The sequence below is a fragment of the Lithobates pipiens genome, unplaced genomic scaffold, assembly GCF_037356315.1.
Source record: "Lithobates pipiens isolate NorthernLeopardFrog02 unplaced genomic scaffold, aLitPip1_a1.2 Scaffold_8, whole genome shotgun sequence".
In the NCBI taxonomy this organism is placed as follows: Eukaryota; Metazoa; Chordata; class Amphibia; order Anura; family Ranidae; genus Lithobates; species Lithobates pipiens.
In genome coordinates, this window is record NW_027507903.1 from 105,361,124 (window position 1) to 105,383,371 (window position 22,248).

Genomic DNA, 22,248 nt, shown 5'->3' on the forward strand with positions numbered 1-22,248 from the left:
CGCAGAACTGCAGATCGTCCCTCTTTCTTCCCTATGAGGCATGCTGGAAATCCCCATTGATATGGGATGTCCGCCGCTCTCAGTAATTCAGTGAGTGGTTTTAAGCATCTCCTCCTTCCCAATGTCTCACCCGCTAAATCAGGGTAAATCTGCAGTTCCGTGCCCTCATGGACCACCCCAGGCTGAATTCTCCCTCTTCTCATTACCTGCATTTTTTCTGCTACATTATGAAATCTCACTATGACGTCTCGAGGTGCTTCTGTTCTAATCCCCCGGGGTCGAGTCATTCTATGTATTCTATCAATTTTCAATGGGGCTGTAACTTCCTTGTCCAATAAGGGATTAAAAATCTGTTGAGCTATCTCTCCCAGGGCGGACCCACCATATGTCTCGGGGAGACCTTTTATCCGTATGTTCTTCCTCCTACTTCTATTTTCCTGGTCCTCCAACTTATATCTAATTGTTCTATTTGATCTCCGGAGGGCTGTTATCTGCTCTAAGATTCCATCCATCTTACGCTCTTGAGTCTCAACTCTGTTTTCTAACTCCTCAACTCTCCCCAATACCAAACCTATATCGCTTCTTATTGTTGCGATATCCGCCCTTAGAGAGATCTCCATTCTCGAGAACATCTCAGAGAGCATCTCCCTAATTTGTGGGGGTTGGGGGGTTTCTTTATGGCTATCCGGAACCATTTCTTCTGCCTCTCTGTTAACCACCTCCCCCTCTCCCCGGGGGTTATTCTGGTCTACTTCTACATTCTGTGGGTTTACTCCGCTTTTTTTTTTAAGCTCACTTGACTTTATGGCAGGATTTTTTACCCCCCTTCCCTCTTCCCCCTTCTGTCTACTTGGGCCCGAGCGGATAGGTTTTTCTGTTCTGGGGCTATCGGACCCTTCATCCTCTCTTATACTAGAATTTGCAGCCAGATATTTTTGAATCCCGACCGGACTTGTAGCCGGGGTGACTGTCTTGTTGACTTTACTTGTCTTTCCCCTCATTTTGGCAGGACTGAAAACCCTCCTCCCTTTATCTAACACTCACCAGGTGTTCCTTTTTACTATCAACCCCCTCTCTTTTCCTTCCTTCCCCCTCTTCCCCCCTATCTCCACCCTAATCTAATATACCTCCCTCCGAACCACTGAAAATCTCCCAGAGGCCTAGAACCACCCACAATGAGGTAAGATTAAATCAGGGGTAACAACAGCAACGGCTAGCTTACTCTCAACCCCAAAAAAAAAAAAAAATAAATAAAAAAAAAAAAAAGGGGGGATGGGATCTAGTTCAGCTGCTTTCCACGCCGCAGATAAATCCTCTATCAGAGTCCATACCGTCTAACTCAACGGTAAACCTATAGTGTAATAGGCTAAGCAGCGAAAAGTTATTGATATTATTATTATTACAGCTGTTATACTGAGTTCGTCTTACATTGATGACAAATTTTCCCACCCTAAAATCAAAAAAGCAAAAAACAATATCAAATATATCCAGTCCTTTAACTGTTAAATGGAGGCAGTCAAAACAGACACACAGCCAGAAAAGGTTTTAGATGAGTTTTTCCTGCAAAAGAAACTCTTGCGTCAGATATCAAAACATCGAGATGCATCCAACCTCAATTGTTCACAACAGCGCAAACTTCATCCTTTGGTTATAAACATACTCGTTCAGTTTAGCAGATAAAGCGAGTTCCAGCAGCAAGCAGATTATTATTCTTCCTCTTATTATAGCTTCCCCTTCTCCTCTCCACGTACACTTATAATCTAGCAGCGGCAGGTTTGGGGTATGCAAAGAAACACTGTCCTTCGAGGGTAGACCTTCAAAGACATTCAAAAACAGCCTTCTTATGCCATTAAAGGAAGGGGGGAGGGGGGGTACTCACAGGTGAGCCCAAGCTATAACCAGGGGGAAAGGACCCTTCCTATCAGGTATACTGTCTTTAGCCACCTCCAGCTTTGGGCTGCCCCCCTCCCCTTCTGACCGCTTGTCTTACCGCTGTCCTGTCATCATAGACCGACCGCCAGACACCGACAAGCACAGACACAGCTCCTTGAGTACACGGCTCCTCTCCTGACACCAGGTTTCGGATACAGCTGTCTGCTAGTCAGAGGGTCTTCATCACTGAGGGGTAGGCATCCGCCAGATCTTCAGCCGATTCGCCGAGCAAAGGGTGGCTGTCAGCGTTTGCACAGTCCGCGCATATGCCAGGATCACGGGAGCCGCCGCAGCTTGGTTCGAGTCAGCGCGGCGTTGCTGGAGCTCTCCGTGGGCCAACAGAGTTGCGCACAGCCCAGCATCGAGAGCGTGACGAGGGGGAGACAGAGTGAGGATCTCGGGAGATCCGGCGTGCGGCCGCTCCTACGTCATGACGCTCCGCCCCCCGTCCCTGAACACGCGTTTAACTGCGTCTCGTGTGCATGAGGCCTAAAAACGAGAAAAACGGCAAAAAACGAGACTGTGTGCATGGACACATAGGATAACATTAAATGAGTTCAGGGGCAGTTGAAAAAAGTGTCCAACTGCATCTGAACACGCGTTTAACTGCGTCTCGTGTGCATGAGGCCTAAGTTTGGCAGAGTACATTTTTATTTTATTTTTTTAAATACATCTCAGAATTTTTCTCCCATATAACTTTATTACACAGGGGGCCAATAGCTTGTGTTCTCTTCAATTCATGCCCGCACTCTAGCAGAAAGACGGCTATAGTGTGGCTCTCTCGTTCTGGGAGGGCATCCATGGACATCCTCCCAGAACCACACCCCCCAGGTGCGTGCATCCGGCGTACTCTGATCAGGGTAAAGGGCCATTCACAATGGTAAACAAACTTGCTGCTTATCGGCATTCCTTTTCCCATGCACTGTCATAGCTTGAGGAGAGGAGAGCCTGTAACCAGCAAGCGTGACAAGGGACATTTACACAGATAATCAGTGCACATCAGTAAAGGAGTAAAACTACTTATTTGCAAAATTTTATAACAAACTATTTTTTCCCATTTAACTAAAATGACAAAGCCCAGTGGTGATTAAATATCACCAGAGAGCTCTGTCACAAAAAAATGATAAAAAATGTCATATAGGTACAGTGTTGCATGACTGCACAATTGTTATTCAAAGTGTGACAGCACTGAACGTGCCCAGTATTGAAGTGGTTAATGAGACACCACATTAAACCCCCAAAAGTTTCCATTGCAACTCCACTGAAGCTAATGGAGGCACAGATCATGCTCCATTAGCTGCTTCCCCCACCAGCGCGCGCGGGGAATGACCAATCCGGACAAGAAAGTAGCCCAGGTTACTACTGTGATTTAGAGCTTATACAGAGTAGGATTGGGTATCACATATACTGTACATGCTTATATTAGGCCAAACTGGTCCAATGTAAGTATGCAGTGGACATGTATGGAATTTTGCTTTAAAGTGCCACGTTTGAAAGTTCCTGTAGGAGCACCACTAAAAATATAAGCAAAAAGGTGCTTACCTATTCCAGGGATATGCAATTAGCGGACCTCCAGCTGTTGCAGAACTACAAGTCCCATGAGGCATAGCAAGACTGACTGCCAAAACAATGATACCCAGAGGCATGATGGGAATGTAGATTTGCAACAGCTGGAGGTCCGCTAATTGCATATCCCTGACCTATTCAGTAGGGGTAATGCCAGATCCTCTCTGACTGTTAGGGCCCATTTTGTTGGCATGGTACAGTTAAATCTCAATGGGGAACGCCTATTTTTTTCATCCTGATGAAAATAGATTGGATTTTAATAATGGACACCCAGCTGTCAGGTCACCTGAGACCAGGTGACAGATGCACTCCGTAGGAATCATAGGTGCACCGCTAAGATAGTGGACCCTAGGACTGACTGCTGCGGATTGTACTCATGGAGGTTCAGAAAGCAGGTCTACTGGATCATTAACACAGATCCCATTTGGAGCTAGAGGATAGATTCCCCAGGGCAGGGAGTCTAAAAGCCAGCAGGTGTTCACCAGAGCCTATAGTGGTGAAGATGGTCAGCGCTGCAGTCTGGCTCCAGGTCGCGGCCCCTAGGGTCTCACAGCTCACACTCACTGTAGACTATAGGAGAAGGAATAAGCAGGCTGGAACAAGGAGAACAGTAAAGGGATAAGGCAGAGGTCAGGGCAACTAGCAGACGGGAACAGAGTACACGCCAAAGGTTCAGGATCACAGGCAGACAAGGGTAGTCGGGGACATGCCAAAAGGTCAGGGTCACAAGCAGACAGGAAAAGTCGAGAACACGCCAAGGTCATTAACAGAGACAAACATAGCGCACACGGCAAGCAGGAACCAGGAACCACACAGTGAATACACAATGGTTGATCAGCACCGCTGGGTTGCGGTGCACAGGTTAATATAGGGTTCCCTGATAGGGCCTGGGGTGGAGCCATGCTTAGAGGAGAGGTTATAAAAACCACCAGGTGGAAGTGGCTGGCCTCTTTGAACTCACGAGGAGAGGGCAGTAGACAGAGGAAGATTACAGCATAACCATGACACCAGCCTAGTTTGAAAGCTTTCTTTATTTTTGTATTTGATCACACACATCATTTTCCACGATTCTTCTCACTGAACGGCAATAAGTTAAGATAAACACATAAAATGACAAAATAGCAGAACTCATTATTGGAACTGGACAGAACGTCCCAAGGATCCCATGAATAGCAATACACATGGAGTTGACTGCGAGTTTTAAAGGAAAGTTCATCACATGTATTACTGTGCACTTTCCCATTTATTAACAAGGTGTTAAAAATGTAAACATTACAAAGGGAATGTTGTTTATAATACAATAGAACATGATTGGCCATAATTACATTAATAGCTACTTAGTGGTGTAACTTAAAGAATCAACATAGTTTCCCCGACGAAAAAAAAGCCATAAACAGCATGTAAATTGTGCATCAAACCTTCTACCAGGAAAAACGACAGTTCGGAAAATAGCTGCCACATACTTCTAATACTGAAATTCCAAGGGCAGCAGACACATTGACACATGACACGATTGTATGTGATGTCTTAATTCCAAACCATATAAAAAAAAAGGAAATAAAAAATTCAGTATTTTTTTTAGGCTGTATCTAGGTTGCAACAGACGGCCAACTCCACACAAAGCCAAGGTACTGCAAAGGGTAATTCCTGGTGCCCTTCTGTCCCATTTCCCTAGGTAGGTTTTTAGACTGAAATCGTGAAATTATTGACTGCCTCACACAGGAACAAAGCTTAAAAGGATAGTCCAACTTTACAAAAAAACAAAAAATACAGGTAAGGGGTCGTCTGTACATAAAAAAAAAAAAAAAAAAAAAAAAAGAACAAACTGTGCCGCTCTGACTAAAGCTGAATAATACCCTTGCTACAGGTGTAGGCCGCCATTTACATACCTTATAAAGCCTCACTGGATTACTCCCAGGACGTGGCCAAGTGAGGCCTAGTCATTACTGCTCACCTCCACCATTACAGGAGTGAGCTTTTTTTTTTTCAAACGCCCTCACATGCTCTCCTTCCCCCCAGATACAGTAGCTCTGAGCTCAGCATTTGAGAGCTCACACCTGTGATGGAGGTGAGCAGTAATGACTAGGCCTCACTTAGCAATGTCCTGGGAGTTTTCCTGTCAGGCTTCATAAGGTATATAAATGGCCTACAGCTATAGCAAGGGTATTATTCATCTTTAGTCAGAGCTGCACAGTTTGTTTTCATCTACTGATGCCCCTTATCGGCATTGGCAGTTTTGTGGTAAATGTGAACTATGCCCTTAAAGTGGTTGTACACATCTGACATAAAGGATAAAGGATATCCCCCTCTATAGTGTGTACTTATCTCAATCCAGAGCACTGAAGTGTAATTTCTCTCTGCTGCCTTGTTCCACTGGTATCTGCACAAGTCATTTCTGAAAGGTTTTTCTGACACTAAGAGCTAAAAAGGTGACAGGGGAGGGAGCCTCAGCGCAGCAACAGCCTCAGCTCTGCGCCTGAGTGAAGGGTGTGCCTTTCTTCCCTCCAATCAGCACTCAGAGCTCTTCTCTGCAGAGTGTAACTTCAGCTCCCTGCCTCGTTCTCTTAAAGCTCAGACAAGCGGCAAAAAATTCTGCCTTTTGAGCGGCTTTACAGAAGAAAAGACCGCAGATAAACAGGCAAAAGTTATGTAGGAGGATTTGTTTCATCTCTTTGTATCAACTGAGGCCAGTCACTTAAGTGGGTATATGTAGTGAGTTTACAACCAAATTTAACTGAGTTTTGTAGGACTTTTTATATCCAGGAACAAAGCTACTGGGTAAGCAGTTAGGGATATTTAACTAAAACCCCTTTCACATTTTTCCGACCTGAACGTTGCCCAATTTTGAGGCGACTTGAAGCAATGCATGTGTAATCTTGAGGTCTATGGACCTCAAGTTGCCTCAAAGTCGGACCACAGTAGTTCAGGGACTACTTTGAAGTTGCTGTGACTTGAAGTTGCACAGATATGAATGGTACTCATTGAAAATCATGGGGCATGACTTGTCATGTGACTTTGCAGTCCCAATTCGCAGGACAAGTCGCACAAGTGTGAAAGGGGCCTAAGCAAAATTAAGATTTAAGTAGAAATGACCTTTTGCAGTTTACACACAAAATAAAAGATTGCTGCATGTGTTACGAACACAATGTGGAAACATACGATAACATGACTTTGAATACAGATGAATTTTTTATTTTCTGTTCAACATAAGCATCACAACTGGGGAAAAAAAAAACCCATAGCTGCCTACATAAAGAAAGAAAATTTCCCCAGCAAACAATCCTCCAGCTATACCAGGAACTGTAATCTGATAGACTGGGGCTAACACCTAGTATGGAAGCCTGAGAATTCGAGTATAATGGTTCTTTCACATTCAAATAAATTGGTCTCAGTCCACAGAGCAAACAATGATATCTGGTGACTTCCCTGCCCTTTCTCCTTGATAGACCTTGCACCATGCCTTCTCCTTGCAGAAGAGGGCATGGTGCAATCTGTTATCTGCCTAAACACACCTCTCCCTTCAACCAGTATCTATTCTACAGGTTAGCGTTAAGCCTAGCACATGCCATTAGTTTATATTTCGTTCAACCCATCGGGTTAGAAAAAAAAAAAAAAAAAAAAAAACGGATAGCTTCTGTTGGAGCTGCTGTACTAACAAACAATCTGATGTTAGTAGAGGAATCTCCCCTGCATTTCTATTGTGTTCTGACTGCTGGTTTTCCAGTATGCTCGTCTGACAAAAGCTGGTCCAGGTTCTGTCGGACCAGCTGCCATACACACGGGCCAAATGTCAGCCGGTTATTATTGAACTGGCAGATGTCACCCAACATTCGGCCCGTGTTTCCTAGGCTTTAGGTTTGTGTTGGAATCAGGCTACAAGAGTTTGCCAAGGGTTAGGCAAAAAGGATAACATCACGTTTATAGCTTGTTAAACAGATTATTTTATTATTTAGGTACTTATATATACTAACAGACTTATATAGATTAGTATCAAGGTCAGCAGGAATTCAATTTAGGGCTTTGGGTCCACATTGTTAAAAGAACCCTAACGCCAGGGGCACAAGGGTCCAAATGTTGCTCATTAGAGAGTTTGAGGATGTTCTTCTTATAACAAGGATTTAGCAGCAAAAGCTGTTTTCTTCCTTTATTTAGGGCAATAATATTGAAGAAAAAGCAATGTTACCATATCTCCTTGGATCATTTACAAAGAACACATTGTATTTCCCCCATGCTATTTTTTATGTAAACATGTGCAGTTGGTAGCACCATAAGTTATGGGGAGACAGGTCGCTATCTGGAAACTTTTACCTTGTTGATACACAAGGTTCAATTCACAAACGCACCAAGATAAGGATCCTTATATTTTTGTATATGACCGTTATTTTCAGCCAATGAGTTTGAAAATTACAGTGCGATTGCTAAAAAGAAGATCCTTAGCCTTGTGTTCAATCTTTGTGCATTAAGCCCATTACACAACATTTAAAGGTGCCTGAATATTATAATAAGTACCATTACTTATAAGTAACACACTAATTATACATTGCGTGGGTTTTGTTTGTTCACACAACTGTTAGTGTACCACATAAGATATGGAAGAAAACATTTTTTAATTTGAAGTTCTAAAGCTAGATATTATGAGGTTCATGAGGAGTAATCAGCCTGGAGATATGGCAAACCCAGATTAGCGCACCAATCTCCATACATTGTGCATTATTTATAATCTGCATCATTTGTTCATGTATACTAATTCATGTAAACAATACAAAAAAAACACCACATGTGGCATGATGTTGTCTTGTGGCCTCAACACTTGGGTTCATTTACTAAAACTGTTGAGTGCAAAATCTGGCGCAGCTGTGCATGGTAGCCAATCCACTTCTAGCTTTGCCAAAAAAAAACATGGACGCCGATTAGTTTCTATGCAGAGCTGCATCAAGTTTTGCACTCACCAGTTTTAGCAATTTCAACCCCTCTGTGTCCTACTGGAGTGTATAATACAAGGATAGATTTAGTGTTCAATGGATAAAGGATAAACGTATCGTACATTAGTTCCAAATGGATACTATGCATAATTATATAGTGCAGAATCTGTACTTTCACATTATTTAAACAGCAATGTCCAAAAACTAAAAAAAAAAAAAACTAAAAAAACAACATGTTTTAAGAAATTCTGGAGTTATTGAACATACATTAGTGAATAAAATGTGCAGACATAGTCTGTCCAAAATACTAACAATGATGGTTGCAGACCTGGAGTGAACGAGGTATCAATACCATAGATAAAGGCATTGGCCTTTCAATAGGGTGGTATTTTGCTAGAAAGCCAAGCCTTTGGAAGATTGATGCAAGATAACAGGTAGCAAACATAGGAGGTAAGTACACCATCCATGTATTGCTTACTGCGTCTCCCTTTTCTTGCCTTGCAGGCTTTAGAGTCATATGATTCATTCAAGACCAGCTGGGCCGATTCAGACTGCCTGAAACCATCACCTATATGGCATTTCCATTCATTTTTCGTTAACCATATATATGTAACTATACTAACTATACAATCTGGTTTTCCCCTTGAATGCTTTTTACTTATTGTAACAATATCTAGCAACCGGTTCAAGCACCAGGCTGTAGCGTTGTATGTATATAAATTGAACTCACAAACATTTGTCCCCCGTTAACCAGGGATGGATACTCTCTGGGATACCATATACACACACCACTATCAATTATGCACCATATCAAAGGGAATGGGAAGAGAGTTGAAAAGACAATTTTAACTACTAGAGAACAGCGGAAATGAGGAGTTTTCCAACCCCAGGGAATGTAATTCTTGAAGTCCAGAGAAACGTTTACATTTGATTTGAGTAGCCATAGTTTGGTGTGGCCGAGTACTGAGGTTCTTGCTGTGTCATGGCACCTTGTGCTGCCCCAAGAGCTGCATTCTGAGCCGCCTGCTGGACATGGGGGTTTTTCCAAGCACCCGAGGTCCATTCCTCCTGTGCCTTACTCAGGCTGCCTCCTGCACCACGGTAAAATTTGTGTACCTATAGGGGAGCAAGAAGATGGTTATATTTTCCAAATTTCAGAAATCCTCTGCCATTTGCCAAATTCTGTCCATTCTAAGTTCTGAGATTTCTAGAGAACAGTCCTGTCTACCGTAATAGAACAGAAGACCTGATTTTTTTTCCCCCTCCAATAGAAAGCATACTGACCCAGGACAGACAGAGCTAAGTAGTTCTGACTCTAATTTCCATCATGCTTGCTCTAGGACAGCCTTTTTCAACCAGGGTGCCTTGGCAAAATGCCTAGAAATTGCCCAAACATTGCATACAAGCCAACAGGTGTATTAAACCTGCCTTTTAGTTACAAAAAGCTAAAAAATGTTATTGTGCACAATTTCAACCTTCCAGCCACCGGCATTCTAATAACCAGTGATGTCATCAGTGTTCATAACCTCTGTTTGCCACTCCCCTGGCCCTCTCATTCAGCCCTGGGGTCACATTAGTTGATAGAAATACATATTTGGTGGCAGTGACCCATGGTGACCAGGTTTTGGATCAGATTTAACTTAATTTTATCTTTTCAGTTACAGACGTGAATTTTGTTCGATCCCCGGAGATTGGTCTCATTCAGAAATTTGATAAGGGTCTTTCTAAACACCACATGCTTGCTTTCATACATAATCCTGGCCGCTAGGATAGCCACTGCATGTTGTTAGAGCCAGTCAGTAGCAACATTTGACTAAAGCCTAGTACACACCATTTGTTCACTTTTTTCATTCAACCCAGTGGGCTGAACGGGAAAAATTAAAGTGTTCGGGAGGAGATCTTGTACTGACTTTGTGATGTTAGTACAGCGATATCCCCTACTATTCTATTGTGTTCCCACAGGGGGACAGTCCCCCGTCATAACACACCGGTGCGCGCTCTCAGCCAATGGCTGAGAATGCTGATCAAATGCCAATCGGGAGACCTTTTTCGGTCGTTACCCTGCCACAGAAGCCTGCCAAATGGCCAGCTTCTGTCAGACAGGCTGCTGTACACACGGGCCAAATGTCTCTATTGAACCACTTGATGGTTATATATAGTTTCACCTTGACAAGATAACCGTTCTGTCCTTGAATTTTCTATATCATTTGCATGTATACATAGGTCTCTTTGATACTACTAATCTCGCTACATCGTGCAAGGATATCCCACATCATCAGTCATATCGAATTGGAATAATTGGAATTATCGTTGATATGTTTTTTTTTCTCTTTATGTGCCTTATTAACGGTATGTTAATTGTTTACATACTTATCATACTCTTTGTACTATGGCAAGAAAACCAATAAACAGATTGAAACTAAATATCATTAGAAATACAGAAAGGAGTGCTTGACCAAAAACAAACAAGAGTCCAATAAAATTGTAATTGTTGGTAAACGATGCATATAAAAACATCCAACGCGTCTCTTGGGGGCAACAGCTCTCCCCTTGGCTCAACATGGTATACAACTTGGATACACTCAGATACAAACAGTGATGTCACAGATCTATTTTGGCTCCAGTATTGGTACCAGTAGAACCTCTTGTTGATCAGTTACATTGTCACTCCATGGGGAAAGTTGAATAATGGTTCTACTATAGATCTGTGAGGTCACTGGTCATCTCAGAGTTCATCCAAATATCACCCAAACTGTCCTCTCAAGACCTCTTGCTCTCAAGCTCCCTTGTATCCTCCTCTCATGCTGACCTCCAGGACTTCTCCAGAGCCTCTCCCATCCTCTAGAATACTCTACCTTAATCTGTCTGGCTACCTCCTATTCTGGCTGCCTTAAGGCGATTCCTGAAAACTCATCTCTTCAGCAAAGCCCATCACTCTTCCGACTAAACTCATCACTTCCATCAGCTCATTCCCCACAGTTACAACCTTCTGTGCCACTTGCACCACCCTATTTGATTTTAAGTGTTTATGAGCAGGGCCCTCTTAACCCTCTTGTATTTTATTGTAGTATAACTGTACTAGGTTCCTTTTATATTGTAAAAGCACTGCGTAACCTGTTGCCACTATATAAATCCTGTATAATAATAATAATCCAAGTTATATACCATGTTGAGCCCCAATTATGTGTCACTGGTGTTGCCCCGCAAAACATGCTGGATGTTTTTATATGGCTTATTGACCAACAATGAAAATGATCTTGGACCCTAATCTGTTTTGGTTTGGAGCTCCTTTCTGTATTTTTATGGTTTGAACTTCTTTGAAATGCCCATTGAAAGAAGGCTTGCTGTGTGGGAGCCGCCTCATAAAAGCTATTAAGCCTCTTTGAAGCTCTCCCTCATCTGACTTCACCTACAACTTGTATTGCTGCATGAGAAATGCAGCAACGCAAGTACAGTGCTTACATTTAAAAAAGGGTCTGAAAGTTGTGCTAACCGCTAATTTTTCCTCTCATTCATGTGCACTGAGGCAGCACTAATTGGCACTGTTGGGTTTGCACTGATAATCAGAACACAGATGATCAGTGCTCTGATTATCAGTGTAGTGGTCTCCCTTCACACTAGCCGGTTACTAGCTCTCTCCTCACATTGTGAAAGCCTGAGGAAAGGAATGCCAATAACCGCCAAGTGTGTTTACATTGTGATCAGCTGTGATTGTCTCTTTATCCTGATCACAGAACACAGGATGTGTGCCGCAGCGGGCGCGCGGTTCTGGGAGGAGGTCAATAGACACCCTCCCAGAACTGGACAACTGCCCTGTAGCCGTCATTTGGCTATAGCACAGTCGGCAAGTGGTTAAAAAAATATGTAAACCAAACATTTCATATTCCTGATATGTGAATGCTGTACCATGTACTTCTATGAAAGACTATCCTATTTTATTTGTATTGCTTCCTTTGTGTGAAATCCCTGGTGTTCCTGTTGGTCTATTTTCCTATTAAAAACTGGCCTCACTAGGCATGAGAGCACAGCACGGTCAGTTTTCTGGCTGTGCTGGGAACTTACCCTGTTCACCTCCAATGATCAGACTTGTGCAGACACCCCAGAGCTGAATTAATTTGGGTCTTTTATGGTTCCCAGCAGTTCAGATTCAATAGGCATTACACATGACAAGCACTTGTACAAACACATTTAGGAACCTGCTATAGCTGGTGACCTTACGCTCAGCCCTAAGACAGTAACCTGTCAACAATAGCAATCACCATACAAGCAAAATAGCTCCGCACAACATTTGTACTCCCATTATACCTTAGTCAGTGCTATAAAGGACAAGACGGCCATAGCTGTGAACATAATGGTAGGAATCAGCATCACCACCGCAGACCCCACATTTGTTCCAAAGAAGGAAATTGCTGCAATCCATCCGCTGAAAGAAGGAAAACAGAACAAAGACACATGAGAGGGTGAAATCTACTACAGTATATGATTTAACCCTTTCCTGACCTGATGTCCTTGAAACCCAGATGCCCATATCAACTATAGCAGCAACAGTATGTGCTGGTTAAGTTGATAATACTTTGACGAATTTTCCTACCTAAAAACATTTTTTATATTGCTTTCTAAGGACATATAAAAGAGCATTTGGTGCAATGATAATAAATCCCCTGTTTTTATTTCCCAATGTAAGCCACAAAATTGACAAAAATGTTTAAAAATGTATTTCTTCTCTTCACTGCTCATAATTTATCTATTTTTTTTTTCTTCAAATTTTACTTTAATGAAGTCCAACCTACTTTGGTGTCACTGTGTATTTGGCTGGACATTCAATGTCAATTTCCACTCCTGGTGGTCCTCTTCACAAAAGCACATCCAACTTCTCCCCAGAAGCAGAAGTTTGATTTCCTATCTAACAGTTTTTTCACTCCAGTCACTTACTTCCTCCCTTGAAACCTTTGTGTTTCCTCACATGCATTTTTATTTGGACATTATGATATACTGATGTTTGTATGATCTACACTCTTTATTGACATAGTTATAGTTATTTGTTGACTTTTTTTTTGCATATCTCAGCGCTGCACTTTATATCACACTCACTTATGCAATCAGTTCTATTGCAGTGTCAGCAGCCTAATATTCCTTGAGTGCTAGCACAGTAAAATCTTTTATTGTTATTGACAGTCTCCACCTTGTTGAATCACAGAAGGCTTTGGCGCCACAGACTTTGGTCAATACCGACTCTCTCCAAACACTGCACAGTTACATGTCCATGAAAAGGAATGGAAATTCAAAGGAGAAACCTCCCCTAAGGTAAGTAGGCATAGGTAAGTGGACAGCTCCTCTAGGAGTGTACCTTCACCCACTGGAGTTTCATGATCAAAAAGGTAACACATTAACTAGCTGGCTTCCACAAAAGGTCCTCCCTTTAAAAAGGAGAAGTTCAGCTTTCTGAACATGTTACACCCATATTTGGGGTGTAACATGTTCTGCATCGGCCTGCTCCCCCTCTCATGACAGCATGAATCCCTGTCCAGGGCTCCGCCCACACGGCTGTGTCATTCATTCATAGATCTGTTAATCAGTGAACTAAAAGTACCACCAGCCTTTGCCTAGTGCTGGAATTATTGCTCTCTCAATAATGATTTATGAGGGAAAGCATGAGATCAAAAAACAAAAACTGTCAGTGTTTACATCTGCCGAAAGTGAAATTATGACGTTGCTTCCGGCCTCCATGGGTCATAGAGATGGTCCATGGCCAGCTACCATCTGGACCATGCCCAGCTCTATGGTAAACCGGCACTGCCACAAGATTGGATTCCTGGCTCCCCGATCACACAAGATAGTCAGTAGAGAAACCAGAGGGTGGCGGGGCATTCCCTCCCGATGCCTGTAAAAGCAATCTAGTGGCTAATCAGCCACTAAGATGGCTTTTACAACACAGGTAATCGCCGGCTAAAAAAAGAAGATATCGGATGATGTCTATAGTCGCAGGCATCATCCAGACATCTTCACTCAAAGTCCAGGATATCATGATGCCCACCCAGGGAAAATGGTTAAATGGATGGCATCAAAAAAACGAAGACAATGCTTTAATGAAAGCCCATACATATTGTATAAATCCATTTAGTTTATTATGCCCTATCTGCATCAGGTGTTAGGTACAAAAGGGTCATTCTACTGACCTTCATGACACTCGCTGAAAATTCCCTGTGTGTAGTGGTGCTTACATGGTAAGATCAGAACACAGTCAATAAAGTCCCACGTATGAGTATTTCCACCTAGAGCATCTCTAATGACCAAATGCAAAAATCACCATTGTCATGAAATGTACATAAACTCTCACCAGACTCCCCAGCCAGGAATACCAACGGCTTGTATTATGCTAATAACCAACTGGGCCAAGAAGGTAAAGAAGAAAGCCATAAAGTTAAAGGAGCTGTCTGTCCTGTCAAAGGAGAAAATCATATATCACATACAGAATCTGTAAAGAACAATTCAAATGTAGAAAACAGAGGCAGGTGGATTACATGCCATTATTCCCATCATGCAAACAATCCATGTTAGCACAACGTATAGGACAGTATTAGCGAACCTTGGTACCCCAGATGTTTTGAAACTACATTTTCCATGATGCTCAACTACACTGCAGAGTGCATGACCATCATGGGAAATGTAGTTCCAAAACATCTGGGGTGCCAAGGTTCACCATCACTGGTACAGGGAGTATCAGTTACGGCACCAAAAGCATAGGCAGTCAAGAGGTATATATATATATATATATATATATATATATATATATATATATATATATATATTTTACACACATCTAACATGATCAGAAATGACTGACATTGTTATTACGTTAAATAAAATGTCTTGGTGTAGCTTGCAGGGTTTAGAAAAACAAGAGTATAGTACAAGTAAAGATCTATACAAGTACACAGGAATGTTAAAAGATTGACATGCTAGAGCTACACTGACATTTTTAGTCTCTCGAGTCTTCATAAATATATTAAAAGACGATGCATGAGTTACAAATGTACAATGGGTAAAGGACCAGTTGATGTACATATGCCATTTTCAGGTTGTGCACCGGAGTCATTGATTATCAATGTCATCAGATTTTAGTATTTGCTGCAGTGTAGCCTAAGCCTAACAGAAAGTGAAAGTATACAGACTCATGGGTAAAGTAGATAAAGTGTAAGAACACCTCCACCCTCCGTGCTACATTAAAGTCTTAGAGGCCAAAGAAACTAAAATGCTTCCCGTTCTTTAAGTAAACCACAAGGCCTGGTCATGTGAGTAAATGTCTAGGCATTTGTCAGCGGTTCCATCAACCATCAGTTCTCACACCCAGCCACTGTAGGATCCTAGACATGTGCTTCTACAAAAACTGTCAAGTACAGTACTGTGCAAACTTCTTAGGCAGGTGTGAAAAAATGCTGTAAATTAAGAACGCTTTCAGAAATAGAAGTGTTAATAATTGAATTTGCATCAAATAACAAAATGGGAAGTAAATGAACAGAAGAGAAATCCAAATCAAACCAATATTTGGTGTGACAACCCTTTGCCTTTCATGCTCTGTTGAGTGGCTTAGCCTTGTTTACACATAAACAAGCACGAAAACATAGGAACTTGGGTGAAGAAAAATGGGCAAAGGTGCTCTGGACTGATGAGTCAAAATATGAAATAACTGGCTATAACAGGAGGTAGTTTGTTCACCGAAGGGCTAGAGAGCGGTACAATAATGAGTGTCTGCAGGCAACAGCGAAGCATGGTGGAGGTTCCTTGCAGGTTTGGGCCTGCTTTTCTGCAAATGGAGTTGGGAGATTTGGTCAGGATCAATAGTTTCCTTGGTGCTCATAAATACAGGCTAATACTTATCCATCATGCCATGCCATCATAGAGGCGTGTGATTGGCCCAACATTTACATACAGCCAATGTCATTAAAGAAGAAGTAAACCCTGATAGGTTTTTCTTCCTTTCCTCTTCTCTGCAAAGAGATAATGTGCTAGTATGCATCACATACTAGCACATTTATGACACTTACCGGCAAACGAAGCCTGCACCACCCCCCCCCCTGCAGGCTGCATCCATCTTCGCGCATCTTCCTTCCAGGGGACATGGACTCCATCAGTGTAAATGTCCGGAGCTGCGTGAAGTTACTCCCACACAAGCGAATATGCTCCTGAAGGAACAGCCGCCCGTGCCGTTTCTTCAGAGCGCATGCGCAAAGACATCATTAGTGCAGTAAACAGTGAATATCTCTTAAATGGCGCACATTTAGGAGATATTTACAGCACCTATAGGTAAGCTTACCTATAGTACAAATGTCACAGCCTCTTTAAGAACAATCTTCAGCGTTCAGAAGAACAAGGAGTCCTGCAATTGATGGTTTGGACCTCACAGAGCCCTGATCACATCATCAGATCTGTCTGGGATTACATGAAGAGACAGAAGGATGCGAGGCAGCCTACATCCCGAGAAGAGCTGCAATTTGTTCTCCAAGATGTTTTTAACAACCTACCTGCCGAGTTCCTTCAAAAAGCTGGGCAAGTGTACCTAGAAGAATTGAAGGCAATAGGTGGTCACACCAAATATTGATTTGAATTTCTCTTCATTTACTTTCCATTTTGTTAATTGATACAAAACTATTAATACGTTTGCACAGTACTGTATATAAGAAATCCCTTCTGCAATTTTTTTTTTCAGTATTGGGGTAGGCAGGAGGCGTTCTTACACTTTGGGTGATCTATAACGGTACCATGCACGTGTTGTGGACAAAATTGATTTTATGTAAATTGGCAGGTCACATACTTACTTGAACGCTTTGTAAATGGGTCTGAACCAGCACACATAGGAACAGGGAGTGAAAAGGATGAGCCATAGAAATGCCAGGCCGAAATTAGTGGCTCCGCCTCCGCCAATCAGCCACGCCAGGCAGCCAATCAGATTCACCGCCAGCGTGATGCTGTTCACTGCACGCACACACCGGGTCACGCAGAGGCACACACATGCAGCAAGAAGAAGAGAGCCAAAGATAAGAATGAGGTTGGGGCAAAGTCAGAGCAAAAGGAGTCAGGATCTATAACCCTCCCTGGAACTCCAAACTACACTCAGAGAATATCACACAGTGCATGAGCAGCAGATCAGATCCTGTACTCCTGGAATGAACACAGGCAAGCTGTGTGTCACACAGAAGATGAGCATCCTACCAGTGTATGCATTAGGGTGATCATGCAATATTACACGCGTGTATAAAAGCACACACACAGCATGTCTGGAACACTAGTGCAGCAGTTAATTGGTAGCTTGTGTATAAAATGAAACCTTATATGAGAGCTGGAGCAGACAAGGGCAAATTCACCTTGACAAGCATTCTGCGACTGAGCGGTATTCTTTTCATTGCTGCAGGATTGGAGAATAACAATCTCTTACATGACCATGTGAGCAATGATGAAAAGGCGCAGTCAGATCAAAAGCTCCACATACTGTTCATATGTCCAGTCGCACAACTATGAGGATAATGGATAAGTACACAGTTGGGAGGAAATAAAAATAAATAAAAATATAAACAAAAACACAATATTCATGGAATGTATTCATTGATCGCTATGCTGTATGTATACTGTCGGCACACAATGAGAGCATTTGTACACAATCTGCATGCGTGTTTTCAGGAGGAATACAGCAGGACTGCTATCTGCAGAATGAACTCAGGATTAGTGTGACATTTCAGGCATCTAATTCTTACACGGCAACATCGGACATTATATTTAATTCCAGTTTACTGCATCAACGTATACAGTACATAGATATATAGACCCGTCTACAGCATGTAAAAAGCTTTTTAACCACACAAATAAAATTCACACTGTGAGAGCAAATGGGTAAGGGTGAGGTCATGTTCTCCCTAACCGAATAGGACGGATATAGCATATATTTAAGAAATGCATTTGGCGCTGCCACTGCTGACCTGTTTTTGAAAATTCGAGTTCCAGGGATGCCATGCAATGAATAGCTTTGAGACTTTTGGAGCCACAGCCACATTGTTAATCAGTTTAAAAAACAAAAACAAAAACGACAAGTCTTATGCAGGCCATAGATTATGCGATTTATGCAAAATTACCCAACTGCCCCATCAACACTGTCAGCGTTGATGGAAGGATCCCTCCCGCAGAGCTATTGTGCTGAGCCATCCCTGCCGGGAGAACACAGTGATTACTGCTTGTGGCTATAGATGCTGGCAATAATCACATTCTAAACATCCGACATGCTGGCTGTACCCAAGTTCATTGATGGATTGACTTGGGTACAATCAGCCTGTCCATAGATGGACAATCTCAGGCGGTCCCTGATGAACTGGCCGAGATTCAATCCATCTAAGTCAGGCTTAAATGAAAAAAAATTTTTTATATATATATATATATATATATATATATATATATATATATATATATATATATATATATATATATATATATATATATATATATATATATATATATATATATATATATATATATATATATTATATAATATAATATAATCTTCAGAACCCTACAAAAGCAGTTGATCAAAAGGAAGGCAAAAAAAAACACCTTTAATGATGCTGGTTCAAGTTTTCAGCAGAAAGTGGGCTGACGTCACAGAGTCGGTACACTGGGGCAAGATCATGACAATAAAATCGAGATCTGCCCACAACCCTGGACTGGCACCTAGCCCAGCCTCTGAGAACCTGAGCCAGCCGCTCCCGTCCGATACCCATCCCAGTGTGCCAACGACAGGGCAGGGAGAGCAGAAAACCAGTGACTGACAGACCAGCTCTCTGCTGAGTACTGAGAACTGAGAAATTAGCGGTCTTTAATTGTTCGGTTCAGTCTTAGAGCCGGTGGGGGACTGATGCTGCCTCCACCTAGGTAAACAGGATTTTGAAAAAAAAAAGTCTCCTTTAATATTAGTGGCCGTTTGTGTTTTATGAAATAAAAACACGTTCAGTTCTCTTTTCTAACATTAATCTAGATGGGGTTGGCGAGAACCCCATTACTATGGAAGGCTGGATTGGATTATCTCAAAGTACATCTAAGTCAGAAAAAAAAAAAAAAGAAAAGGTTTGCATTGTTTTCCATTTTTTTTTTTTACCCAAATGTCACGGATCCGACACCCACCCATTTACATTTACCCATCTAAAGACCTTAAGCCCTGGTTCACACCACTGTGGCTTTGAAAATGCATCATTTATGCGAGATTTCAAAACTGTAGATCAGTGCAATTTGCACTTCCGATTTCTTTGTGGCTTCCAACGCCATTTAACAGAAGTCTATGCAAGTTGCCAGGGCTAAAAAGAGTCCATTAAAAGAGAATTTTATTTTTTTTGGCCAATCATACTTACCTAGGTGGATGCAGCATCAGTGCAATGCTGCATCTGTCCCCCGCCGCGTTCATTGAGAACCGAGCCCCCGAATACCGCCGATGTCTCAGTTCTCTAACCTCCCCAAATGGAGAGCTGCTGTCTGTCAATCAGCAGCTCTCCTCCTCCATTCTCCATTGGAGCACTGAGCTGTGGAGTGGCAGAGAGCGGGCGTCTCAGCGGCTCGCTGAGAGGCTGAGACTGCCATCAGTCCAGGCACCTGGCGGATCCAGACTTCGGAAGTCAGGATGATGCGGTGCCAGCAACAGAGAGTGGACTTCAGACCGCTCTCTGCTTAAAACGGGTCACACGAATTGCATTTCTGTGATCCTTAGGAGAAGCCCAGCTAAATGAGCTCAGGCTGGACTTCTCCTTTAAGCTCCTGTTTCAGTCTGGAGGAAAAATCGTAACGGACATAGCTGTCACAAAAGTGACATCAGTTTTGTTCTGTGCCGATTCAGTGGGGGATCTGTTCATGGATCCTCTGCTGACTGGAATGAACGATGCCCATTTGAAAGGGCCCTTAAGTGAACAACCGCATGCCGAGTTTGTTAAATGGAATACTTATGTTTTTAAACATCACCTTTTTCAATAGAGAAAAAATTCAGCTAAAATGGCTCTAAAGCCTACATTTTTTTTTTTACCTAATGCATTCCCCACATTGAGGTAAAAATGTTTCCCTAGCTGTATCTCCCCTCAATCCCCCATAGTTACCCCGAATCCTCACTCGATTCAGCACTGTGCCCTTCTGTAGTGTCTTCTCTCTCTACTCCCACAGGCTTTGCTGAGGCAGCTGCTGTCAATCAAATCCTATGAGGAGGGAGCAGGGGTGGGGGCGAGCCATGCTGTCTTTGTCTATAGACGCAGGCAGCACGGTTTAGGATTGAGCCCGCAGGTGTGCCACCACAGAAAGGAGCTTCCTATAGTGGCACACCAAGAAGAGGAGGATTGGGCCACTCTGCGCAATTGCATTAGGCAAGTATAAAATGTTTGTTGACTTTACAATCACTTCAGGTTAATCTTTCCCCAGAGCTGAGCTCCTCCATGCCTCGTATTAATATAGTTGCCCTTCAAAGCATTCTTCACTTCTGAAACATCTTTTTTGTGAACTGCTCCCCAAAATAAAACATTTAAGGGCAAGATTATGCCTCTTTCAGGTCTATTCCTCTTAATACAAATAAACTGCTCTAGAAACTGGGAGATCACCAGGTGCTTGCTCCAAGATTGTGGCTTTGAAAAAAATTGCAAGGAGACCGAGCCAGGCATCCAAAGTCTACAGAATTTCAGCAATGGCAACCCCCAAGACACATTGGTACACTAGAAAACAGGTATGTGGTCAGCTACAATGAGTAGATGCTTTGGGCCAAGTTTTCTCAAGTAGATTCTTCAGTCACCCAAAGCAAATCATGTTTTCAGGCTTCCCTTCTACTTGCAGGGGTGAGTTGATTTGTGTCAGTAGATCAGTTATTGCCACAGATATTCCCAGAAGGGAAATCCTCAAAATTATGGCCTGCATTTGTTGAGGACTTTGAATCAAAGAAGTCATTTGGACTGTGTTAGAGGTTTTTCTATTTATATGCTTCTTATCTGAAGGTTCTACAGTTTTTCTAAGGAAAGCTTAAAGCTGAAACTCTACCTCTGAAGTCCCATCACATACCTGTAATGAAAGAGGTCTTACGTTGCCCTGGCAAGCTTGATCCTGGATACGTCATCTGGGATACCTGTCCTCTTCCTGGCTATGAATGTCCAGCACTGTGGAAGTTAACAGCTTTGGGCTCAGCTACACAAAGATGACCCAAAAGTGACACGGCCTCTCCTACCCTCTCTTCCATTTAGAAAAGATTTGATGATGTGTCCCGATCAGACCATCTTGTACTGCTGTTGTGCCTGAAGACCCAAAGCCATTATCCACTGCAGTGCCAAAAGTTCAGAGACAGGAAGAGGACGGGACATACCAGCAGTGAAGATTTCTCCAGGACACTGCAACATATTTCATTATAGAGAAATGTTGTGACTAAAGGCTGCTTTCACACTACAGCCGTGGCCGCATTGGAGGTAAAACGTTGCATGTTTTAGTGGCACTTTTCGGCCGATAGCGGGGCGCATTTAACCCCCGCTAGCAGCCGTAGAGAGGGTTAAAACTGCTCGTGTTGCGGTGCTTCCAAAGCGCCGCAAAAACGGAAGCGCTGGTCGCGCAAACACTGGTCATATATTCCAACACCGCCCCAAAAATGCTGCTTGCAGGACTCGGGTTTTCATGCTGGGGAGGCAAGAGACGCAGTTTTCAGGCGCTAAAACGCCTGAAAACTGCCTCAGTGTGAAAGCAGCCTAAAAATGTAGAGACTTTTTTTTAAGCCAAACTTCAGCTTTAATATAAAAAAGGCTGTATGTGGGCACTGCCAACTATACTACCACATAAGAAG

At 42.6% G+C, this 22,248-nt stretch overlaps 1 protein-coding gene across 4 annotated transcripts in view; it reads right to left on the reverse strand.

Moving 5' to 3' along the window:
• Nucleotides 1-4,511: 4,511 nt before the first annotated feature.
• The window catches only part of SCAMP5 (secretory carrier membrane protein 5), a 42,848-nt gene continuing 25,111 nt past the window's right edge, over nucleotides 4,512-22,248 (reverse strand). For all 4 annotated transcript variants that reach the window (XM_077470619.1, XM_077470618.1, XM_077470621.1 and 1 more), the window contains exons 4-7: nucleotides 17,237-17,393; nucleotides 14,758-14,859; nucleotides 12,726-12,843; nucleotides 4,512-9,536 (exon numbers count right to left, since the gene is read on the reverse strand). In XM_077470619.1, coding sequence (XP_077326745.1) covers nucleotides 9,342-9,536; nucleotides 12,726-12,843; nucleotides 14,758-14,859; nucleotides 17,237-17,393 — 572 coding nt within the window. In that variant the 3' untranslated portion in view covers nucleotides 4,512-9,341. The remainder of the gene's footprint in view (nucleotides 9,537-12,725; nucleotides 12,844-14,757; nucleotides 14,860-17,236; nucleotides 17,394-22,248) is intronic.